Source organism: Clinocottus analis, unplaced genomic scaffold (genome assembly GCF_023055335.1).
Source record: "Clinocottus analis isolate CAN_PGR_092001 unplaced genomic scaffold, fCliAna1.0.p SCAF_16, whole genome shotgun sequence".
Lineage (NCBI taxonomy): Eukaryota > Metazoa > Chordata > Actinopteri > Perciformes > Cottidae > Clinocottus > Clinocottus analis.
The window spans coordinates 8,900,163-8,918,262 of record NW_027175887.1 but is presented as its reverse complement, the minus strand read 5'-3'; the positions used below and the strand labels follow the sequence as shown (position 1 = coordinate 8,918,262).

The 18,100-nt window shown below is 48.8% G+C and overlaps 1 protein-coding gene across 2 annotated transcripts in view; it reads left to right on the top strand.

The window, feature by feature from the left end:
* Positions 1-9,071: 9,071 nt before the first annotated feature.
* Positions 9,072-18,100, top strand: part of aatka (apoptosis-associated tyrosine kinase a) — a 29,771-nt gene continuing 20,742 nt past the window's right edge. The window contains exons 1-2 of one of the 2 annotated variants that reach the window (XM_068578845.1): positions 9,072-9,453; positions 9,620-9,733. In XM_068578845.1, the coding sequence (XP_068434946.1) occupies positions 9,652-9,733 (82 nt within the window). In that variant the 5' untranslated portion in view covers positions 9,072-9,453; positions 9,620-9,651. Of the gene's footprint in view, positions 9,454-9,612; positions 9,734-18,100 lie in introns of those variants that run through there. The other variant, XM_068578846.1, reaches the window with a different exon arrangement.

The following is an 18,100-nucleotide window of genomic DNA, read 5'->3' as shown; positions in this document are numbered from 1 at the left end:
ACACATAAATCAAAATCATAAGTATCGGTTTGATGTCATATAGTTTTTCATCAAATCTGTTAATAAAAAAACTTGTGTATATTACTTTAGTAAGTCTGCTAATGTCCTTTGAGAATTAAATCCATTATGATCTCAAATGAACACTTCATTTTATTTTTCTATTTTGGACTGCTCATAGAAAAAAGAAGTATTCCTAAGTGGGTTCATGGTTTTATTTTAAATGTGACTCCTAAAGAAGTTCAGTAAGCACTTTCTTTTCTTTCACATGAGAGCTCTTACTCTTGTTCTTTGTTTAAGATGATTGCATCAAGCAATGTACTTATTCTCAGCATTGTTGTGAGTTTGAGCAATCACAGTCACTTGGTGAACTAGTTATACATCTGAGTGTGCTCTGTAAAGCTGTGATAAGCATCTTTATTGTCATGTATGATTTGACCAAAAAGAAACATGTTTAGTTGAATAATAGGGGCCCAAGAATCGAAGCCTGATGGACTCCACGTCATGTTGATCTGCTCAGATGTAGAATCACTCATCTCTAGCATGTTACAGTGTGTGAAAGCAGTAATATATCAAAAGCAGGGTGAAAAGTGGACTTAACTGTTCATGTATAACCTCAACAAGAGACATTAATATTTACTGTTAACAATTATTTTCAGGACACTGATGGATCATAACTTGTGTTTAAGTTGTTTACATTTACTTGTGAGCATATACATATGTACACAAGGCAAACTGTAAATAAACATTATGAAAAATTTTAAAAAGTGTTTGAGAATAAAATAAAAGGAAAATATCTGTTTATTATATATACTGTAAGTTACAGAAAGCATTGACTGGTGACTTCCCTCCCAGTCAAGATGTGTCAGAGTCTCAAAAAGCAGAAGTATTGTGTGAAGAGGTTTTTGTCACAGTGTAAATCACTGTGATACGAACTGCTTAACAGACTCATCCCATGTTTTACAGTAATAGACTGCTGAGTCTCCCTCCTCCATGTTGGTAATGATCAAACGATAATCTGATGTTGACTGATGAGTAGATGTGAACTTTGGAGAGGAGAAACCAGAGCCATAGCCTGGAGAGCTGAGGCTGTGATAAAAATATAATACAAACTGAGGAACTCCTCCAGGAGTCTGTTTATACCACCAAGCACGACGGTCAGTAACAGTCCCCAGGTTACAGTCCATGGTGGCTGTCTCTCCTCTCCTCACCGCCACAACAGGCTTCTGTGTCAACACCGTCACACCACTCACACCTGGAAACAACAAGACGACATGGAGTCAAGAGAAACACACAGACTGATGAAGCCAACGTGAGGGCAAAGTTGCAGGAAGTCAGCCTCCTCACATGTGAGAGCAGTGATGAGAGAGCAGAGGGTCACCAGCATGATGTCAGTGGGAGCTGAGAATGGCCTTGTGACTTGGAAAGTGAGTTTACTGCTGACAGATTAGAGGATGAGGAGAGGAGGTGCTGGAGGAGCAATTAAATACAACACTGAAACTGAGAGTGACTGACAGGAGGAGGAGCTTTGCTTATATCTGCATGGTTTCATGGTGTAATGTGTCAGCATTAATATCAGTGTAGGGGATTTTTCAAAATTTGGATCTGATCAAATTTATTGCAGTTACAATTGTGACATATATGTTTATTTTTAAACTCCCTTGCCTTAGGAGATCAAAAAAAAATCAACTTTTTTTCACAAGTCAAAGGAGAGTCATGTTGCTTTTTCCACATGTACAACAAAACATATGTATAAAAGCAATTGATAATTTGCAACATCACTGTGTTTCCAGTCAAGGAGGCTTTACAGAGAACTGAGACTCAACCTCTTGATTTACATGAAGTTAAATAAAGACAGGAGGTCTGCAGGTGCTTCCTGCAGATGAGAGAGAGAGAGAGAGAGAGAGAGAGAGAGAGAGAGAGAGAGAGCGAGAGCGAGAGCGAGAGCAAGAGCGAGAGCGAGAGCGAGAGAGAGATGAAACAAGAGCTCTGACTTCTGTTGATGGTTAGTTCTCTTTTTTGCATGCGTGTGTACTGTCTTTTTTTAAACAATGAAATCAGTAAGAGTTCCCTCTGTGTCTTCTAATAGTAATCCAGTGCTGCTCTCTAGTGTGAATTCAAAAGAACAACAACACCTAACTTCTCTTATTTTATCATCATCCGTTGTGCAAAGTACACCTATAATAAATGTAAAATCTAAAAAATAAGTACAAATAATGTAGTTATAGACATGAGTGATTTCATGTAATCACCTTAATTAAGAATTTAAATACATAAATAAATGCATTCCCTAAATGAATAGTAATTTGGAAAAGTTCATTTTTACTTTGAAGCTTGAGAGACCGCTGCTGCTTCGTTACAATCTCTCATGACTTTGACTGCTCTCCTGCAAACAGCCAGCAGAGGGCCAATAGGATTGTTCATGTGAGGGAGGGAACACTAAAGAGAGACCAGGCGGAGGAATTTGAGTTTTCATGTAATGTAACAAATGCAACGTTCACTTTGACTGCTTTGGTATCAACAATATTAATGTCTGAAGAATGCAGACATCCTCCAACATCTGTGTCTTTGGAGTCACTTTAAATGAATATTGTAGCGACCCTATACAGGTATCTGTTTGGGAGGGGGGATGTTCGGACAGGGATCTCTCTCTCTCCGGCCAATCACAGGAAAGCAGCGTCCGTTTGGTGGGGTTGTGGCCTGTGATTGGTGGAGCAGGGGGAGAGGCGGGTTTTTCGGGGCTGGTACGTGTGTTGTGGTTGGCTCTGGGGTGTAGTGTGTGAAAAACGCTTAAGTCGGCTAGCGTTAGCGAATAGCACCATTACCGAATAGTTGTGTGTGAACCTTGGTCTAATAAACCAACAAGTGAACGAGACTAACGTCTGTGAGTCTTCCTGCCGCGGACGTTACACTGGTGTCAGAAGTGATTTACCGGACGTGAGTAAGCCGTTGTGGAGCTGATTCGAGCCGGGACAGCGGCTAACCGAGCGAGCTAACCGAGCGGAGCTAGTGGCTAGCTCGCGAGCGACAATGGACCGCGGCTGGGGAACGAGGGTGAAGGAGGAAGACAGAAGCATGGAGGAGAAAGGAGCTGTCGGGGGGACTGCCGGCGCGTCCACGTGCTTCAGGGAGGCGCGGGACCGCCTGAGAGAGGCCACGGTGAGGATGGCTCGGGACGCAGGTATGAGCCCGTCGCCGGCGATTCGCGCCGTTTCTCCGGGGAATGAGCGCGACAACAGCAGCGCTTGGCGCACCGTGGCAGTTCCGGCAATAAAGACACCCAGGTACGCGGGTCGGTCGGACTGGGAGGCTTTCCTGGCTCAATTCGAGCTGCTGGCCAATGCCGCCGAGTGGCCTATAAAGACAAAAGCCCTGCAGCTGGCGCTGTGTCTTACAGACGATGCTTTATCGTGCCTGCTATTGCTGAGCCCGGAAGAAAGGCAAGACTACAACGCACTGGTGGGGTCCCTTCAGAGACGGTTTGGGCAGTGCGTGCAGCCGGGATTACTGCGTAACGAGCTGAACAACCGCTGCAGAAAACCAGGAGAGCCGCTGCGTACGTTAGCTAACGACGTGGAGAGTCTATCACGAAGGGCGTACAGCCATATGCCTCCTTCAGTTCAAAGCGAGCTGGCACGGGACCAGTTCATTCGGGCCATCCATCCAGCAGACTTACGGGTTCAAGTGCAGCTGCAGCACCCACAGTCCCTCCAGGCGGCCTTAGAGATGGCTGTGGAAAGGGAGAATGTGGGGAGTGTAGTAGCCGGAGACGGTCGGAGAGAAGGACTACAGACTGTGAGGACTGCGATGGCGAGGCCTGCTGAGGAGGAGAGACCGGCATGGCTGACCGAGATGACTGAGTTGATCAGAGCTGTGTCGCTGCAGCAAACCAACCGGCCACGGCCAGGTCCAAGGCTTTGCTGGGGGTGTGGACAACCGGGGCACCTAGCCCGAGAGTGCCCCGCGTCAAGCAGGTCGCAGGGAAACGGTTCGGGGCCCGCATAAAGGAGAAGATGCGGACCCCGACGACAACTCCAACCCCAGGCTCACAGTCCCCTACAACGGAGGAGGGGGCCCAGCAGCACAACCGGGGGAGTCAGGCTCTGTGTGCCGCAGGATCAGATGTCGTCTCGGGTCTGGAGCCTGTAGTGGCGGTGGGGCGTACGGGTAAGGGCGACTCTTATTATGTCTCAGTGATGGTGGAAGGAGTGGCCTGCATGGCTTTGGTGGACACTGGGTCAACAGTGACATTAGTAAGACCGGAGATGGTTCCAGTTAACTCTGTACTTGACCCCACCTCGGTGCGTCTGCGCACGGTCACGGGAGAGTTGGCTCCCATGGAGGGCAGAGCGAGGCTGACATTATCGGTGGGGGGGGTGACCGTGTGCCACCTGGTGTGGGTAGCAACAGTACAAGACCCGTGCATATTAGGTCTGGACTTTTTGAAGGCCGCGGGCTGCCAGCTGGATCTTCAACAGGGCACAGTGAGCTTCCAAAAAGGGCCGTGCATCAAAATGAGCCCCACCGTCTCCCCTACTCTGCCCCTGTCTGTCCCATCAGCAAGTGCGACAGAGGCGGAACCCGAAGATTTGTCCCCCTCTGTTTCCTCAGAATCGGGCGTTAGCGCAGCTGTGGCTGACCCCACTGTGCAGGAAGAGGACCAAGAATTGCTGGCAGCGATGAAAGCAATATGGGACAAGAACCGGGACGGGTTGCACCCCCGCCAGCAGGAGCAGCTGTGGCAGGTGCTATGGGAGTTCCGGGGCATCTTCGCCAGAAACGAAGAAGAGGTAGGACAAACTCACCTAGCAGTGCATGTGATAGACACAGGGGACGCAAGGCCTATTAAGTGCCGCCCCCGCCGCCTCCCACTAGCGCGCCAACATGCTTGCGATGAAGCGGTTGCAGGCATGCTCCAAGCCGGCATTATAGAGCCTTCAGACAGTCCGTGGGCGGCCGCTGTGGTCATGGTGCCGAAGAAGACACGGGGCTGGAGACTCTGCGCCGACTACAGGCCAGTGAATGGGGTAACCCGGAAAGATTCGTACCCACTGCCCCGGATCGATGAGTCCCTGGACCTGGTCTCAGGGTCCTCATGGTTCTCCTCACTGGACCTGCGCAGCGGCTACTATCAGGTTCCGCTCGCTCCGGAGTCCCGACCAAAGACGGCGTTCTGCACCGGACGGGGCCTGTGGCAGTTTAAGGTCCTGAGTTTTGGACTGTGCAATGCCCCTGCCACATTCGTTCGGTTAATGGACAGGGTGTTGGAAGGGGTTCCCCGTGAGCAGTGCCTGGTCTACTTGGATGACATCCTGGCACATGGCAACTCGTTCGAGTGCGCACTGGCATCACTGCGGTTAGCGCTGGGCAGGATCAGGTCAGCGGGCCTGAAACTGCACCCGGAGAAGTGCCACTTTCTTCAGAGGGAGGTGTCCTTCCTGGGGCACAGGGTAGGAGCCGAAGGCGTCGGCACCTTGCAGGAGAAAGTGCAGGCAGTGGCCAACTGGCCTACTCCCACCAATCCGAAACAGCTAAAGAGCTTCCTGGGCCTGTCCTCGTATTACAGGAGGTTTGTAAAGGGATTCGGGGGGACAGCGGCGCCACTGTTTCAGTTGCTCCAGAAGGACAGGGAGTTCTCCTGGACAGAGGAGTGCCAGGCAGCGTTTGACAGTCTGCGGGGGTCCTTGATTAACGCTCCGGTGCTGGCCGCCGCCGACCCCAACTTGCCTTTTACCTTGGACACGGACGCCAGCGGGAGGGGCATCGGGGGGGTGCTCTCGCAGTTAAGACCAGACGGAGAACGGGTGGTGGCGTATTTCAGTCGGTCATTCAACAAAGCTGAGCGCCGCTACTGCGTCACCCGCAGGGAGCTCCTGGCGGTCGTGCTGTCAGTCCGTCACTTCAAATACTACCTGTGTGGGCGGGCGTTCACCGTGAGGACGGACCATGCGGCTCTGCAGTGGCTCATGTCATTCAAAGAGCCGGAGGGGCAGGTGGCCAGGTGGCTGGAGGAGCTCCAATCCTTTCAGTTCGTCGTGGAGCATCGGGCCGGGGCACGACACACCAACGCCGACGCGCTCTCAAGGCGCCCTTGTGCCGTAGACGAGTGCCGGTATTGTGACCGAAGGGAGTCCAGAGAGCAGGACCTGAGAGAGGAGGAGGGGGACTGTGCGGTGGTAAGACGACTGGAGGAGGTCACGGAGCGGCATGCGGTGGACCTGGTCGAGTGGAAACGCCAACAGAGTCAGGACACGGACGTACACGCGGCCATACAGTGGGTGGGCGCCGGGCAGCGGCCGCAGTGGGAGGAGGTAGCCGGGTCCTCCAAATCCCTCAAAGGGCTGTGGTCACAATTCGAATCACTACGCCTGAGTCTGGGCGTACTCCAGCGGGCCTGGAAGGAGCCAGCAACAGGGGAGGCAAAATGGCAGATGGTGGTCCCCAAGGGGCTGCGTGTCGCGGTGCTAGAGTCCATGCACGGGGCTGCAGGGTCAGGGCACTTCGGGGTGTCCAAAACACTACGTCGCCTACGCCAGGGCTTCTACTGGGGGCAGTGCAGGAGAGATGTGGAGGATTTCTGCCGTCGCTGCGATCTCTGCACAGCACGAAAGGGACCTCCAGGCCGCTCACATGCGGCGCTACAGCAGTCTCTCGTGGGGGCACCAATGGAACGAGTAGCCGTGGATGTGGTGGGGCCGCTGCCCCGTTCGGACGGAGGGAATCGCTACGTTCTCACAGCCATCGACTACTTCACCAAGTGGCCTGAGGCGTACGCTATCCCCGACCAAGAGGCAGAGACGGTCGTGGAGACGCTAGTGGAAGGCATGTTCAGTCGTTTTGGAGTACCGGAGACCATTCACAGTGATCAGGGGAGGAACTTCGAGTCACGGGTGTTTGCGGTTATGTGTGAGCGCCTGGGCATGCACAAGACGCGCACCTCTCCCCTGCGGCCGCAGAGTGATGGGCTAGTGGAGAGATTCCACCGCACCATGGGTCAGCAGCTTGCCATCCTCACTGCGCAGCACCAGCGCGACTGGGACAAGCACCTGCCCTTAGTGCTCATGGCGTGTCGCTCGGCAGTCCAGGAGTCGTCATCCTGTACACCATCCCTCCTCATGCTGGGGAGAGAACTGCGCACCCCCGCAGAAATGGCTTTTGGCCGCCCACCTGAAACCTCGTTCACTCCCCCGGGCCCCGAGTTCGCCAGGAGACTGCAAGATCGCCTAGAATCTGCCCATGAGTTTTCGAGGAAGCAGCAACACAGCGCTGGTGTTCGGCAGAAACGTAACTATGACGTGAGGGAAAGAGGGCAGCACTTTCGGGCTGGGGAGCTTGTGTGGGTTTATAATCCACAGCGAAAGAAGGGTCGGTGCCCAAAGCTGGACAGCCAATGGGTCGGTCCCTGCACAGTCTTGGAGAGGGTGGGCGAGGTCGTCTACAGGTTGCAGTTACCGCCCAAAGGACGGAGAGTGGTACTGCACCGAGACCGTCTAGCCCCATACAGAGGGGTCGCGGCTCCACCGACATCAGGGGCACAGGCGAATGCTCCGCCGCGTCCACCCGACACACACTCATCGAAGGCCCGAAGCGGGGGTGTTCCGGCAGCGTCGGAGGCAGTCCCCCCCGCTATCTCTGCTCCAGCGGACTCAGTCCCTCAGACGGGTCGTGTGAGAAGACAGAGAAGGACCCCCGGCCGGTTCAGAGACTTTGTTGCCCCATAGAGGACGGTTAATAGTTGAAGTGAGACCTTAGGTTCCAGAGAGGGCAAGAATGCGCCCTGGTCTCACTGGAAGTGATGGTAGTCCACCCTGATCTTCCGGTTAAAAAAAAAAAACAAAAACAAAAACAAAAAACTCTCCTTACAAAAAAAAAAAAAAAAAAAAAAAATAGGTACACATTTTTTTGTTCCATGTGGGGTCCATTCTTTGGGGTAGTGTGGTTGTTTAGGCTGTCCCTTGGGGGCAAGAGACTTTGTTACGGGGGGATAGTGTAGCGACCCTATACAGGTATCTGTTTGGGAGGGGGGATGTTCGGACAGGGATCTCTCTCTCTCCGGCCAATCACAGGAAAGCAGCGTCCGTTTGGTGGGGTTGTGGCCTGTGATTGGTGGAGCAGGGGGAGAGGCGGGTTTTTCGGGGCTGGTACGTGTGTTGTGGTTGGCTCTGGGGTGTAGTGTGTGAAAAACGCTTAAGTCGGCTAGCGTTAGCGAATAGCACCATTACCGAATAGTTGTGTGTGAACCTTGGTCTAATAAACCAACAAGTGAACGAGACTAACGTCTGTGAGTCTTCCTGCCGCGGACGTTACAATATAGTTTACACACATCTGAACAAGCCCATCAGAGCAATTAGTCAAGTACATATTTAACATGATTGAAGGGAATATCACAAAAGCAACACAACTCAAACATGTAGTAAACATGTCAAATCATAGCGTTGGAGTCATTTAGTTTTTCTTTTTTATCACCTTCTAAATGTTCACATGTTCCATCCAAGGTTGCATCCAGGTATAAACTCTACTTTCCATGTGAGGCCTGCGCTGCCTGCCTTCCCTCACCTGTCCACTTCCCGACGACCAGCTACTTTCTAACACAGGTGACACTCAGCGTGTCTCCTCCCACTGATTCTCGATCATGTTGATCTGAAGGCATTACGTGACAGTGACAGAACAATCAGGGTTCAGCAGACTCTTCAACTGCGCTCCAGAGTCGCAGCAGCCCACCATGCTGTCCCACAACCGGCTGTTTGTGGGCCGCTCTGTCTACGAACCTCTTCGGACGAACCTGGTCGGATGTCAGGATCGAAGATACGATGACGTCAGAGTGGCCCCGATTTACATGAATTAAAACACAAGTTAAACACGCGATACGCACGCGCATGGCATGCACGCTCACTTGCAGGATTCCTCAGGGAAATTTGCTGCGTCAAGTGGGACAGCGAAAGCCGGAGCACTACGTCCTTTTATGCTTCAAAATAAAAGCCAAACAGTCTGCTTTTACGTAAATACAGTTTTATTTTGAAGGCTCTAAACCGAACGTGCTTGTCTACTTCATGTCGCTTGACACTGGTGCAAGATGTCGCTCATTCTTTCTGGACCGAGGCTGAAACCCAAATGCGCATCGCTGACCCACGCATCTTTTTGAAGAGGAACCAGCTGCGCTCCCCTGAAACGGCCTGTGACATGTAGCACAAGGAGCAACCAGTTTATTCTGGGAGGAACACAAGTGGGAAATCGTCAAATGTTTGGAGCGGTCAAGATTTTACAGTGTGTGCAATTGGTGTAAATAACGGGGGACCGAGTAGGTAGGCTACACGAAACCTGTGCAGAGTAGCAGTCAAATGAAAGGGATGTTGTGACGAGCAAGTCAACTAACAGATGTGAAATGACTGTCAACATCTGTCTCCAAATCTCTTCGAGCTGAAGGTGGAGCAGGATTTTCGGGGTGCTCTCTGTGAGGTGTGATGGAATAAAATGCTGCGCATTACCGCTTCTCCTACTTGAATCTCTAAAGCAGTCAGGAATTTATACTTGACCTTTTTTTTGTGTGTGTGTGTGTGTGTGTGTGTGTGTGTGTGTGTGTGTGTGTGTGTGTGTGTGTGTGTGTGTGTGTGTGTGTGTTTAGGCTTTTGCTGCTTCTGCAACGCATCGGGGAGGATGGTCTTTGCCCTACATGTGATTATCATGTCTTCGGCGTTTTTCAATCCCAGTTTCGCCTTCAGCTCCCACTTTGATACAGGTAAGGGTCAAACTGACGGATGCTGCTTGAATGAGGGCGTTCATCCATTTGCTGCAGACCTGCTAGTGATCTATGTGTCTTCATGATCAAGCTGAGTGATTGGATCTGGTGTTTGGATGCAAGGCCATACACTGTGTCATGGTGCTATATATAGTATTTTTAGTCACAGGCAGCTGCATCATTGTCATAACATCATCATCAAACAGTGAGTCTAAATATCATAAGGTTAGCTGGTATGGAGGATTTACATCCAATCAGTTCTTTGCAGCTTGGTTACAAGGGGGTTAAATGTTGTGACTGCATAGATTCTGCATACAGTCCGACACACACGTCCCTACAGCGGAGTACTGTGTGCTGTGAGCATGGTGTACAACGTTACAGAGGTGACCTGCTGATGGAGGTGTATGGCTGTACTGCTTGAGGTTGCGGTTCTTTTTCAGTTCCCGTTTGGGTGCATCGTTAAATCCTTCGGGTGTCGAGGTGATGGGAAGGAGAACCCAGGTGCTGCTGCAGTGCTCTGGGACCACCGAGCAGGAAGTCATGGCTGTCCTGCGTGAGGACTTGAATTAGAGCGGATTAAATAACTGTGTGCAAGTGTAAACAGGACTGAGAGAGTCCCTGAACTGAGCGCAGTGTGTATGTGAGCATACAAATGATGGTGAGTCCAGGGGCTCTCAAGTTTTAGGCTCTTATCTGTCCTCCCCAAACCGCACACTCTCAGTGATCCCTCTTGGTCCAATTATTCCACCCACATACATCTTCTTATGACTCCCCAGTTCCTCTTCTTTGCATTTCTGCTGTTCTCTGTTTTCGCCCCTGAATATGTCACTAACAGAGGCTTCCATTTACATTCAAGTCGGTTATTTCCAGGAGGTATGCTGTCCCTGTGCATTCGGGAAGTTGCTGACGTTACAAGACAATATGGAGAATAATAAGAGACAATTTTGACTGTTAACAGACGTACAGTTTTCTTTTGTAAAGCAATATAGCAAGACAAGTGATAAGAGGATATGTTTATGTCTAGAAAGTACGCTTTCACCATCACACTCAATGTTTTTGGATGCAAGACAACACGAAAACAGATTAATAAGTAAATCCCCACATCCCTGATATAGTACATTGCTGTGAAAGGATTTGAAGGATGATGGATTTGTTCTTAGTAACGACTGACCTGTTCTCTGCTCTGCTTTAAAATACACTGCAAGGAGAACCACAGAATGCTTTAGGTTATTGGAAAACCATGACAGAAGCACTTCTTGGTGTGGAATGTGTAGTGGGGTGCTGAGCTGGCTTTCCCTGGTTCTGTGCAGTGAAATATGATACAAGCCTACCAGGGGAGTGCAATCTTTTAATTTGAAACAGGATAAATGGTTCCCACCTGAATTCCGGGTAAAATGCATGCTAACTGTGGCTCTGCTGGGGCCCCTTCGAATTTTATGGTCTCTGTATTTTCTTCCTGAAGGAGATGTGCAGTGAAACACTCATCTGTTCTCTCTTCAGATGACAGCAGCTGAATGAATAGCCTCAGCGACAGGTCACGGTGGAATCAGCACATGCGTTGGGATTGTTTCGTATTCGGAGGAGGGTGGGGCATGAGTGGGCCTGCACATGAAGCGTGTATGTAGAGAGGGTGGGGCTCTGGATCGTCACTCCCCTGTCATAATGATCTACATTTCTCATTAGAGCGGCACCTCACTAACGGTCCTGTTCCTTCCTCGTAATTGCAGTGAGAATCGATGTTGCCTAGGCGACGGAGGGGGGCGTGTGAGGCTGCCCAGCGCGAAGGACAGTGAACCACTAGAGTCCCTTAAAGGGGAGGGACACACAACACACTCAGCTCTACTTGCCAAAGATGTTAGCTGAGGATTAGATCCATGAAGCACACGTAAAGGTACAAACACAAATTCCAGCATTTGAACTATAGCACTGCTCTCGCCGCCCGCCACAGCTGCACTTCCTTGCTACGCCCAGGGTTATGTAAGAACAGAGTGTGCCCTACGTCTGCACACACTCACACAAACAGTCACTCATGCACACACACACGCCGAGACAGAGGGAAACAACTATAGGGCCAAGTCAGTCTTCCAATCGCATGGCATTATGTAAACCATCAGCAGGGACGGACACACCGGCGCAGCCTTTTTCATCTCTTGACCGTATCGGCCCTCACATGCTGGGGTTTGGTTTGTGTGCAACCAGGTGGAAAGTTAGGCGTATTTGTGGCATTCTGCACCAGTGACAACTGCAACTTGCACCTGGCTTACTACTGCTTCAGCACCTCGGAGAGCTCTCCCGTCAGGCGAGGGAGCAGATGTGTGTGTGGTAGCTATTTTAAAAGCAGAAATTGATATACATCGCTTTACTGTCAGGGCAAACAGAAGACGGCCTGACCTGGAAGGCAGCACCGATACACCAACACGCTGACGATGCAGCAGCCGTGCGAGACGGTCTCTCAGCAGTCTCCTCTGGTGCCTGGAGGTGGCAGTGGCAGCTCGTGTGTGTGTGTGTGTGTGTGTGTGTGTACGTTACGGTGCCTTGGCGTAGACGCAGCACACATGTTTTCTGTCACTCACACACATTTACAGCATAATGCCTAATGCACTTTCCACATGCGGGAAAGCTTGACACGTGCCCACAGATACACACGGCAACACCACTGCAGGCTACAGCCAAGATGGTACTGATATCGGAGAGGAAAGATGTTAAAAATGCCGTTTTGACTTGCTCGTCGAGCTCCTCCCACTGACTCGGTCAGTACAAGCCAGCTACAGCTGACTATTTGATTATTCTTCTCTCCATGTGTATCCAAGCACTTTAGTTACATAAGTCACCCTCTGGGGGAACTAAAATAAGAATGAAGTGGATATATAAGCAGTTAAGAGGCACCATCTACAGTATGTTTCCTCATATGTGCTCTCTGTGTGAGGATGAGGGGGTTGTTGGTTTGCTTGGTGTCATACTCCGTGTAGTGTGTGTGTGTGTGTGTGTCTGTGGTGTGTGTGTGTGTGTGTGTGTGTGTGTGTGTTGTAGAAATGGGTTTCATGCAGTATTTAATTCACCACTAAGTATAATGTCTTGTTGAATTTAAATGCAAGAGCACTCTGAGAGCTATTTGGAACACGTTTGCATTGCTGCTATTATGTAACAGTTGTGGTGGACTAATTTTAGGGATGTTTTATGATAACAGGAGGGGAAAGCAGACGCAGGTGTGTTTCTTGTGTTCAAAAGGACTGCTTCTTATTGGTTGGACAGGTGGAAGACATTTGGTTGAAAAGCGTGACTGTGTGAATTCACTGCACGTCTGTCAGAGTGGGAGTATGTGCTTAACAATAGCAACAGCTAAACGTGTGATTATAGGAGGAAAAAATAGTGCACGTCAGCCAGCATATCTCACACTAACCTGTTTTGTCTCAGGTATTTTTTTTCTTTGCATAGGCACAGGCGCACACATCTCTACAAACACACACGGACACACTGCCTTTGTCTGGATCATGAGACTCAGGGCTGAAATGTCATTCCTAGTGCATATTTCTGTCTGCATGTGGTTTGCACAAGCATCTAATTTGTGTTCATTAGCCGGAGGCCAAACACACGCGGGGCACAACCACTCCTCCCTGGAGAGTGTTTGCACTGCAGATGTTCTGTCAGGTCTGTGTGCAGATGCTTTTTTCAGAGATGAAACTATGTACAGGTGACATTGTTTCAGCCTATACTGCCTTTTATATAAGTCAATATCAAAAGAATAACTGAATGTTTTAAGAAGAGTCTGCTAATCAGGAGTTCAGAGCTTCAATTAAATATAGTTCATTGTCTGGTCATTCAACCAAATTGGTGAGGAAATTCCAATAACTACCAATAGTAATCTACCAATAACAAGAAAAACACAAGGCTAATTGACGTATAACAAGTTTGACATTTATTTATTTTTTTTAACCATTGATAGCCACTGATTCAACTCACTGCATCAGTCATTTGGCCTTCTTTAAAGAGATTTGCATTTCATAGGGTTGTCAGAGATGGTCCTCATCTTCTATTTCCTGTAAGATGTGTTACTTCCTGTTGCAAAAAAATATTCTTGAATTCTCCATCAAGTTTCCCCCCTCCACTTGACCCAAGTGGATGAACATGTTTTTATTCAGCTGTGTGCTTTCCAGCATGATACACTGTAAGGAGCTTTGGTCTTCTCTGTACAGAAGCAACAGTACATCTGATTCCTTGCTGTATAATGAGCAAACCCAATTCAGCAGATTTCCCTCAAAATCTGAACCAGCAGCCCCCACTGCAACATGCAGAGACCAGTCTCCTCTGCAATGATCTATTACATTCATTAACTGTGTCTCAAATAAATAAATTATTGATGTTAAATATTACAGTGCCCCGGTCGTGTAGTTAGTCGATCTGCGCAATTAACGCAAAAAGTGTGTCCATCAGAGGCCGAGAGGCTATTTAGACCTTTTCTTTCCAGCAAGTGTGCCCTTGCCCGGGCTGTCAAGGGACGGACATGACAGGCCTGTAATGCTGATCCATGGTGGTTCTCCTGGGCTCTCACTCCCAGCTAATGACAGTTATCATGGCTCTCTGCTGGGCCAGCGCGTTTCCCTGCCATCTGCAGTCATTCACATAGAGCATGACTGAAGAACGGCAGAGGGGAAGTAAACGGATGGGGGATACACGACCCTGCCATTAGTCGTGTCATGCTGCTCCTTTTGCTGCCATATGTGTCCACATGTGTGCTTCCTCCTCTGCACCTCATATGTTCAGCCCTTACTCGTCACAGTCTGATGCTTCCTGCTCTGTACTTTTCTACTGTACCTACTTTGCAGCCTCTGCTCTAGCTCTAATTCATCTCTTTTTTCAAGAGCATTCCCTCTCCTCTGTCTCTGTCCGGACACATGAGCTCTCCTCACTTCATGCCGCCTGTAACAGAGGCTTGGTGACCGACGTCTTTCTTTCTTGGGATGCGGGGCACAGCTCTTTTCTCCTTCAGTGCAGCCCCATTGGCTCTTCCAGTGGAAAAAAAAAGGACATGGTCCAATTCCAGCCACTTTGCATAGACGCTGATACATATAGACCAAGTCTTTTAAAACAGGTGCTCAAATTACATCTTGACATCAAAGATGAGCTCAGCACTTGAGCCAACAATTGATCTGTGGCGATTGTCCTTATGCATTATATTTACACATGCACAGGAGCACTGGTGAAGCAATATTTAGCTTGGCTTATGTACCGGACGGCGGCTCTCTGTCAATTGCCTGAAACTGCAATTCTTATTCAGCTATAAGCCAATTGTTTTCATTGTTTTTATGTTGTAGGCTGCACATCTCATCGAGCAGCTTCCAGTCAAATATTATTACTGAGGTTTTCCGCGTGTGTACGTTGAGTTTCCATATGTAAATTATTTGGCTTCGCTCCTGCTGCCCTCTGACGACCTGTAAATCTAAACCAAAAGGTCACTCTCCTCTTTTGTCTCCATCTCTGCTGTCTGCTGTAACCATGCACTTCCACACCATTCTAACTACATCCGTTTTGCTTGTGTTTTTGCTGGAAGCCACTTGGTGCAGGGCAGATGGAGGAGCTTGTTTGCCCCTGCAGCACTGTCCTGAATTTAAACGCATGCTCAGAGAGATGTCGGGCTGTATCTGCTCTCGGTCTGGGTGTTATATTTACCCATTAAGATGCATTGAGGGGAGGTGGAAGGGCAATACAGTGGGTAAATAAGGTCAGCGGCTTGCCTACTGTTGCATAGCACCCACAGACTAAAACTTCCCACGGTCTTTTTGCAGCTTGTTCATGTTTCTAAGTCAACATAGCCTTCATAAGGGACACAAAGCTCGGTCTGTGGCCACTGACCACACATCAAATTGAGACTTTTACATAACACAATGGCTACGTAATATATGTATCTATTTGTATCCAGTCTATTGAATACTAACTGCAGTTGAAACTGTATCTCACCCTCTTTTCCTCCTTCTTTTCTCCCCTTCACTCCTTTTCAAGACGGTTTGATTGCAGTGGTGTGTAGTTTGGCTCACTGCCCACCCTGCACCACTGTCAGTACTTGGTCTCATGGTCAAAAAACAAGAAGCAGTGTGTGTACATCCATGCATTCATAGAAACCATGCACAACTGAAAAGGGACAGATTGCTGATGGGAGATGAGAGCTCACATGGAGAGACACTTCTGTTCTGCACTCTGTGTCAAAGCATACAACATTATCTGTAGTGCGTATAAGCTCCTCTTCGTGGACTCGGTGGAACAGCACCCCATTGCTCCCAGTTACCACGGAAACTCTAAAGCTTTGCAGCCCAGTTCACCACCTTGACTGGGTTTTCTGTGTGGGCTCACGTTCTTATGCTTGTATGGGAATCCGAACACATGGCTCGGCCCTGGCCTTGAAACCTGTGTGGGAGGCATTTTAGTATGACTCCCTCTTTTCTCTCTACAGCCGTCTTTGCTCGCTTTGTCCGCTCTACCTCTCCTAAATGTCTCCATTTGAAACAGATTTGTTGAATGCGTGATGAGCACTATCGTGTACCAGGTGGTATCCCAGCAGCTGTGGACCTCACGTTCAGTTGCTTCAGCTGCGCGGCAACGGAAAGCCCTACCTCGCCAATGCGTGGTTTATTTATGACCTCACATGAAAAGCTCAGTGACTGTGCTTAACACACTACATTGTCATCTCGTACATACATGCATGGACTAGGGATGCATTGATACCACTTTTATTCGACCAATTAAAAGTTCTTACATGCGAGTACTTGCCCATGAACACTGTACCGATATGAGCATACCATTGCAGTTCTAACAATGACTTTGAAATGATGTTTTATTTTCATCAGATGTTACTCACTTTCTGGCTGTTACAAATGAAACATACAACATAGAGCTGTTGCTGACATTTTAAAATTCAACATTGTTTTGTCCTGTAACAAACAGAGCACAGTGCTTTGCAGTGGAGATGTTAATACATAACTGTTTAACCGTACTATGCGTGAAACACTGAGCAAAACCCAGAGGTGTAGCTTGTCGTATAAAAGAGAACCTGTGTTCACCTTAAAGGTCAGTCGCCCGTAAGTGTGCCAGAGTGGTTGTTTCCTTCTTCACTTTAATCAGCTGGCAAGACACTGATAACTTTGGTCTCCTCACAGGTCTTGAGGAATGGTGGCATTTATTCATTGACACATACAATGTACAAACACTGCAACGGGAAGTTCACAGCTATAACATTACTAATAACTTTGTACTCATCATCACACACACTCTCTCTAGACCTGACACTCGCTAACATTATGCCGGGTTTGCAATGAGTATGCCATTGACACCCAGCTGACAGCTCCCAGCAAAACTAATTGATGCGGTGGAGACTAAAGCGGTCGCAGCATTGTGGCTGCTAACTCTCCTGCACGGGTGAAGTAGAGACTGCCTGCTTTGATAGATTGAACCTGTTTGTGCACGGGGTTAGTGTTGCAGCTGGGCGGCTTATTGGGCTCAACAGACAAGAGGTTGCCGTCAAGTTTCCGTCACGTTGCCGTCACGTTGCCGTAGTGGTACGGGGGCGTGTTGCCATCACAGTCGCAGTAGTTTTGAGTACACGAGCACAGTATCGGGACTGATAACTGATGCTGGTAATTGTATCGGTACAGCCCGGGCATTGACACACACACTCCATTGAACTTAATTCTTTGTTAGATTTCCTAATCTTCCTCTCTCATACTGTTTATTCCTTTCTGACTGACTGTGTGTGTGTGTGTGTGTGTGTGTGTGTGTGTGTGTGTGTGTGTGTGTGTGTGTGTGTGTGTGTGTGTGTGTGTGTGTGTGTGTGTGTGTGTGTGTGGTAATTCAGCAGCAAATAAGGCCTTTTTTTATGACTATTATTTCGTTGAATGTTTTTAGAACTAACTTTAGAAACATTATCTGCTCTCGCTCCGTGAAGGACACGCTGATCTTTTCTGAAACTGGTGACTTCCGTGTGCATCCATCTCCTCGGCAGGGTAGTCATTTAGTCACATTGCGTGGTCATAATCTGACAGCACAAGCAGCAGAAGCAAGAGTTACTAAGTGGGGCGAGGCAAATAGAACAGTTTGGTAATTTCAGAAAATTGCATGCAGCCTTTAACACTTTAAGACAATATCTAATCTCATACCACAATTTCAACATGATATGGATATGTTGCCCGGACCTATAGTCATAGGTTAGCGGTGTGAAACCGATCTGGTGTGCAAAGTCACGCTTAATGAAGAAAGACTATACTTGATAAGTCTCACTTTTGGGAAATAAAACGGCAATAGCAACAGCAATGGGCTCCTCTTTCATTCATCCTCCTTACACCCACAGCGCTCTTCCTCCCTTTCGTCCCTCTGCGTCGT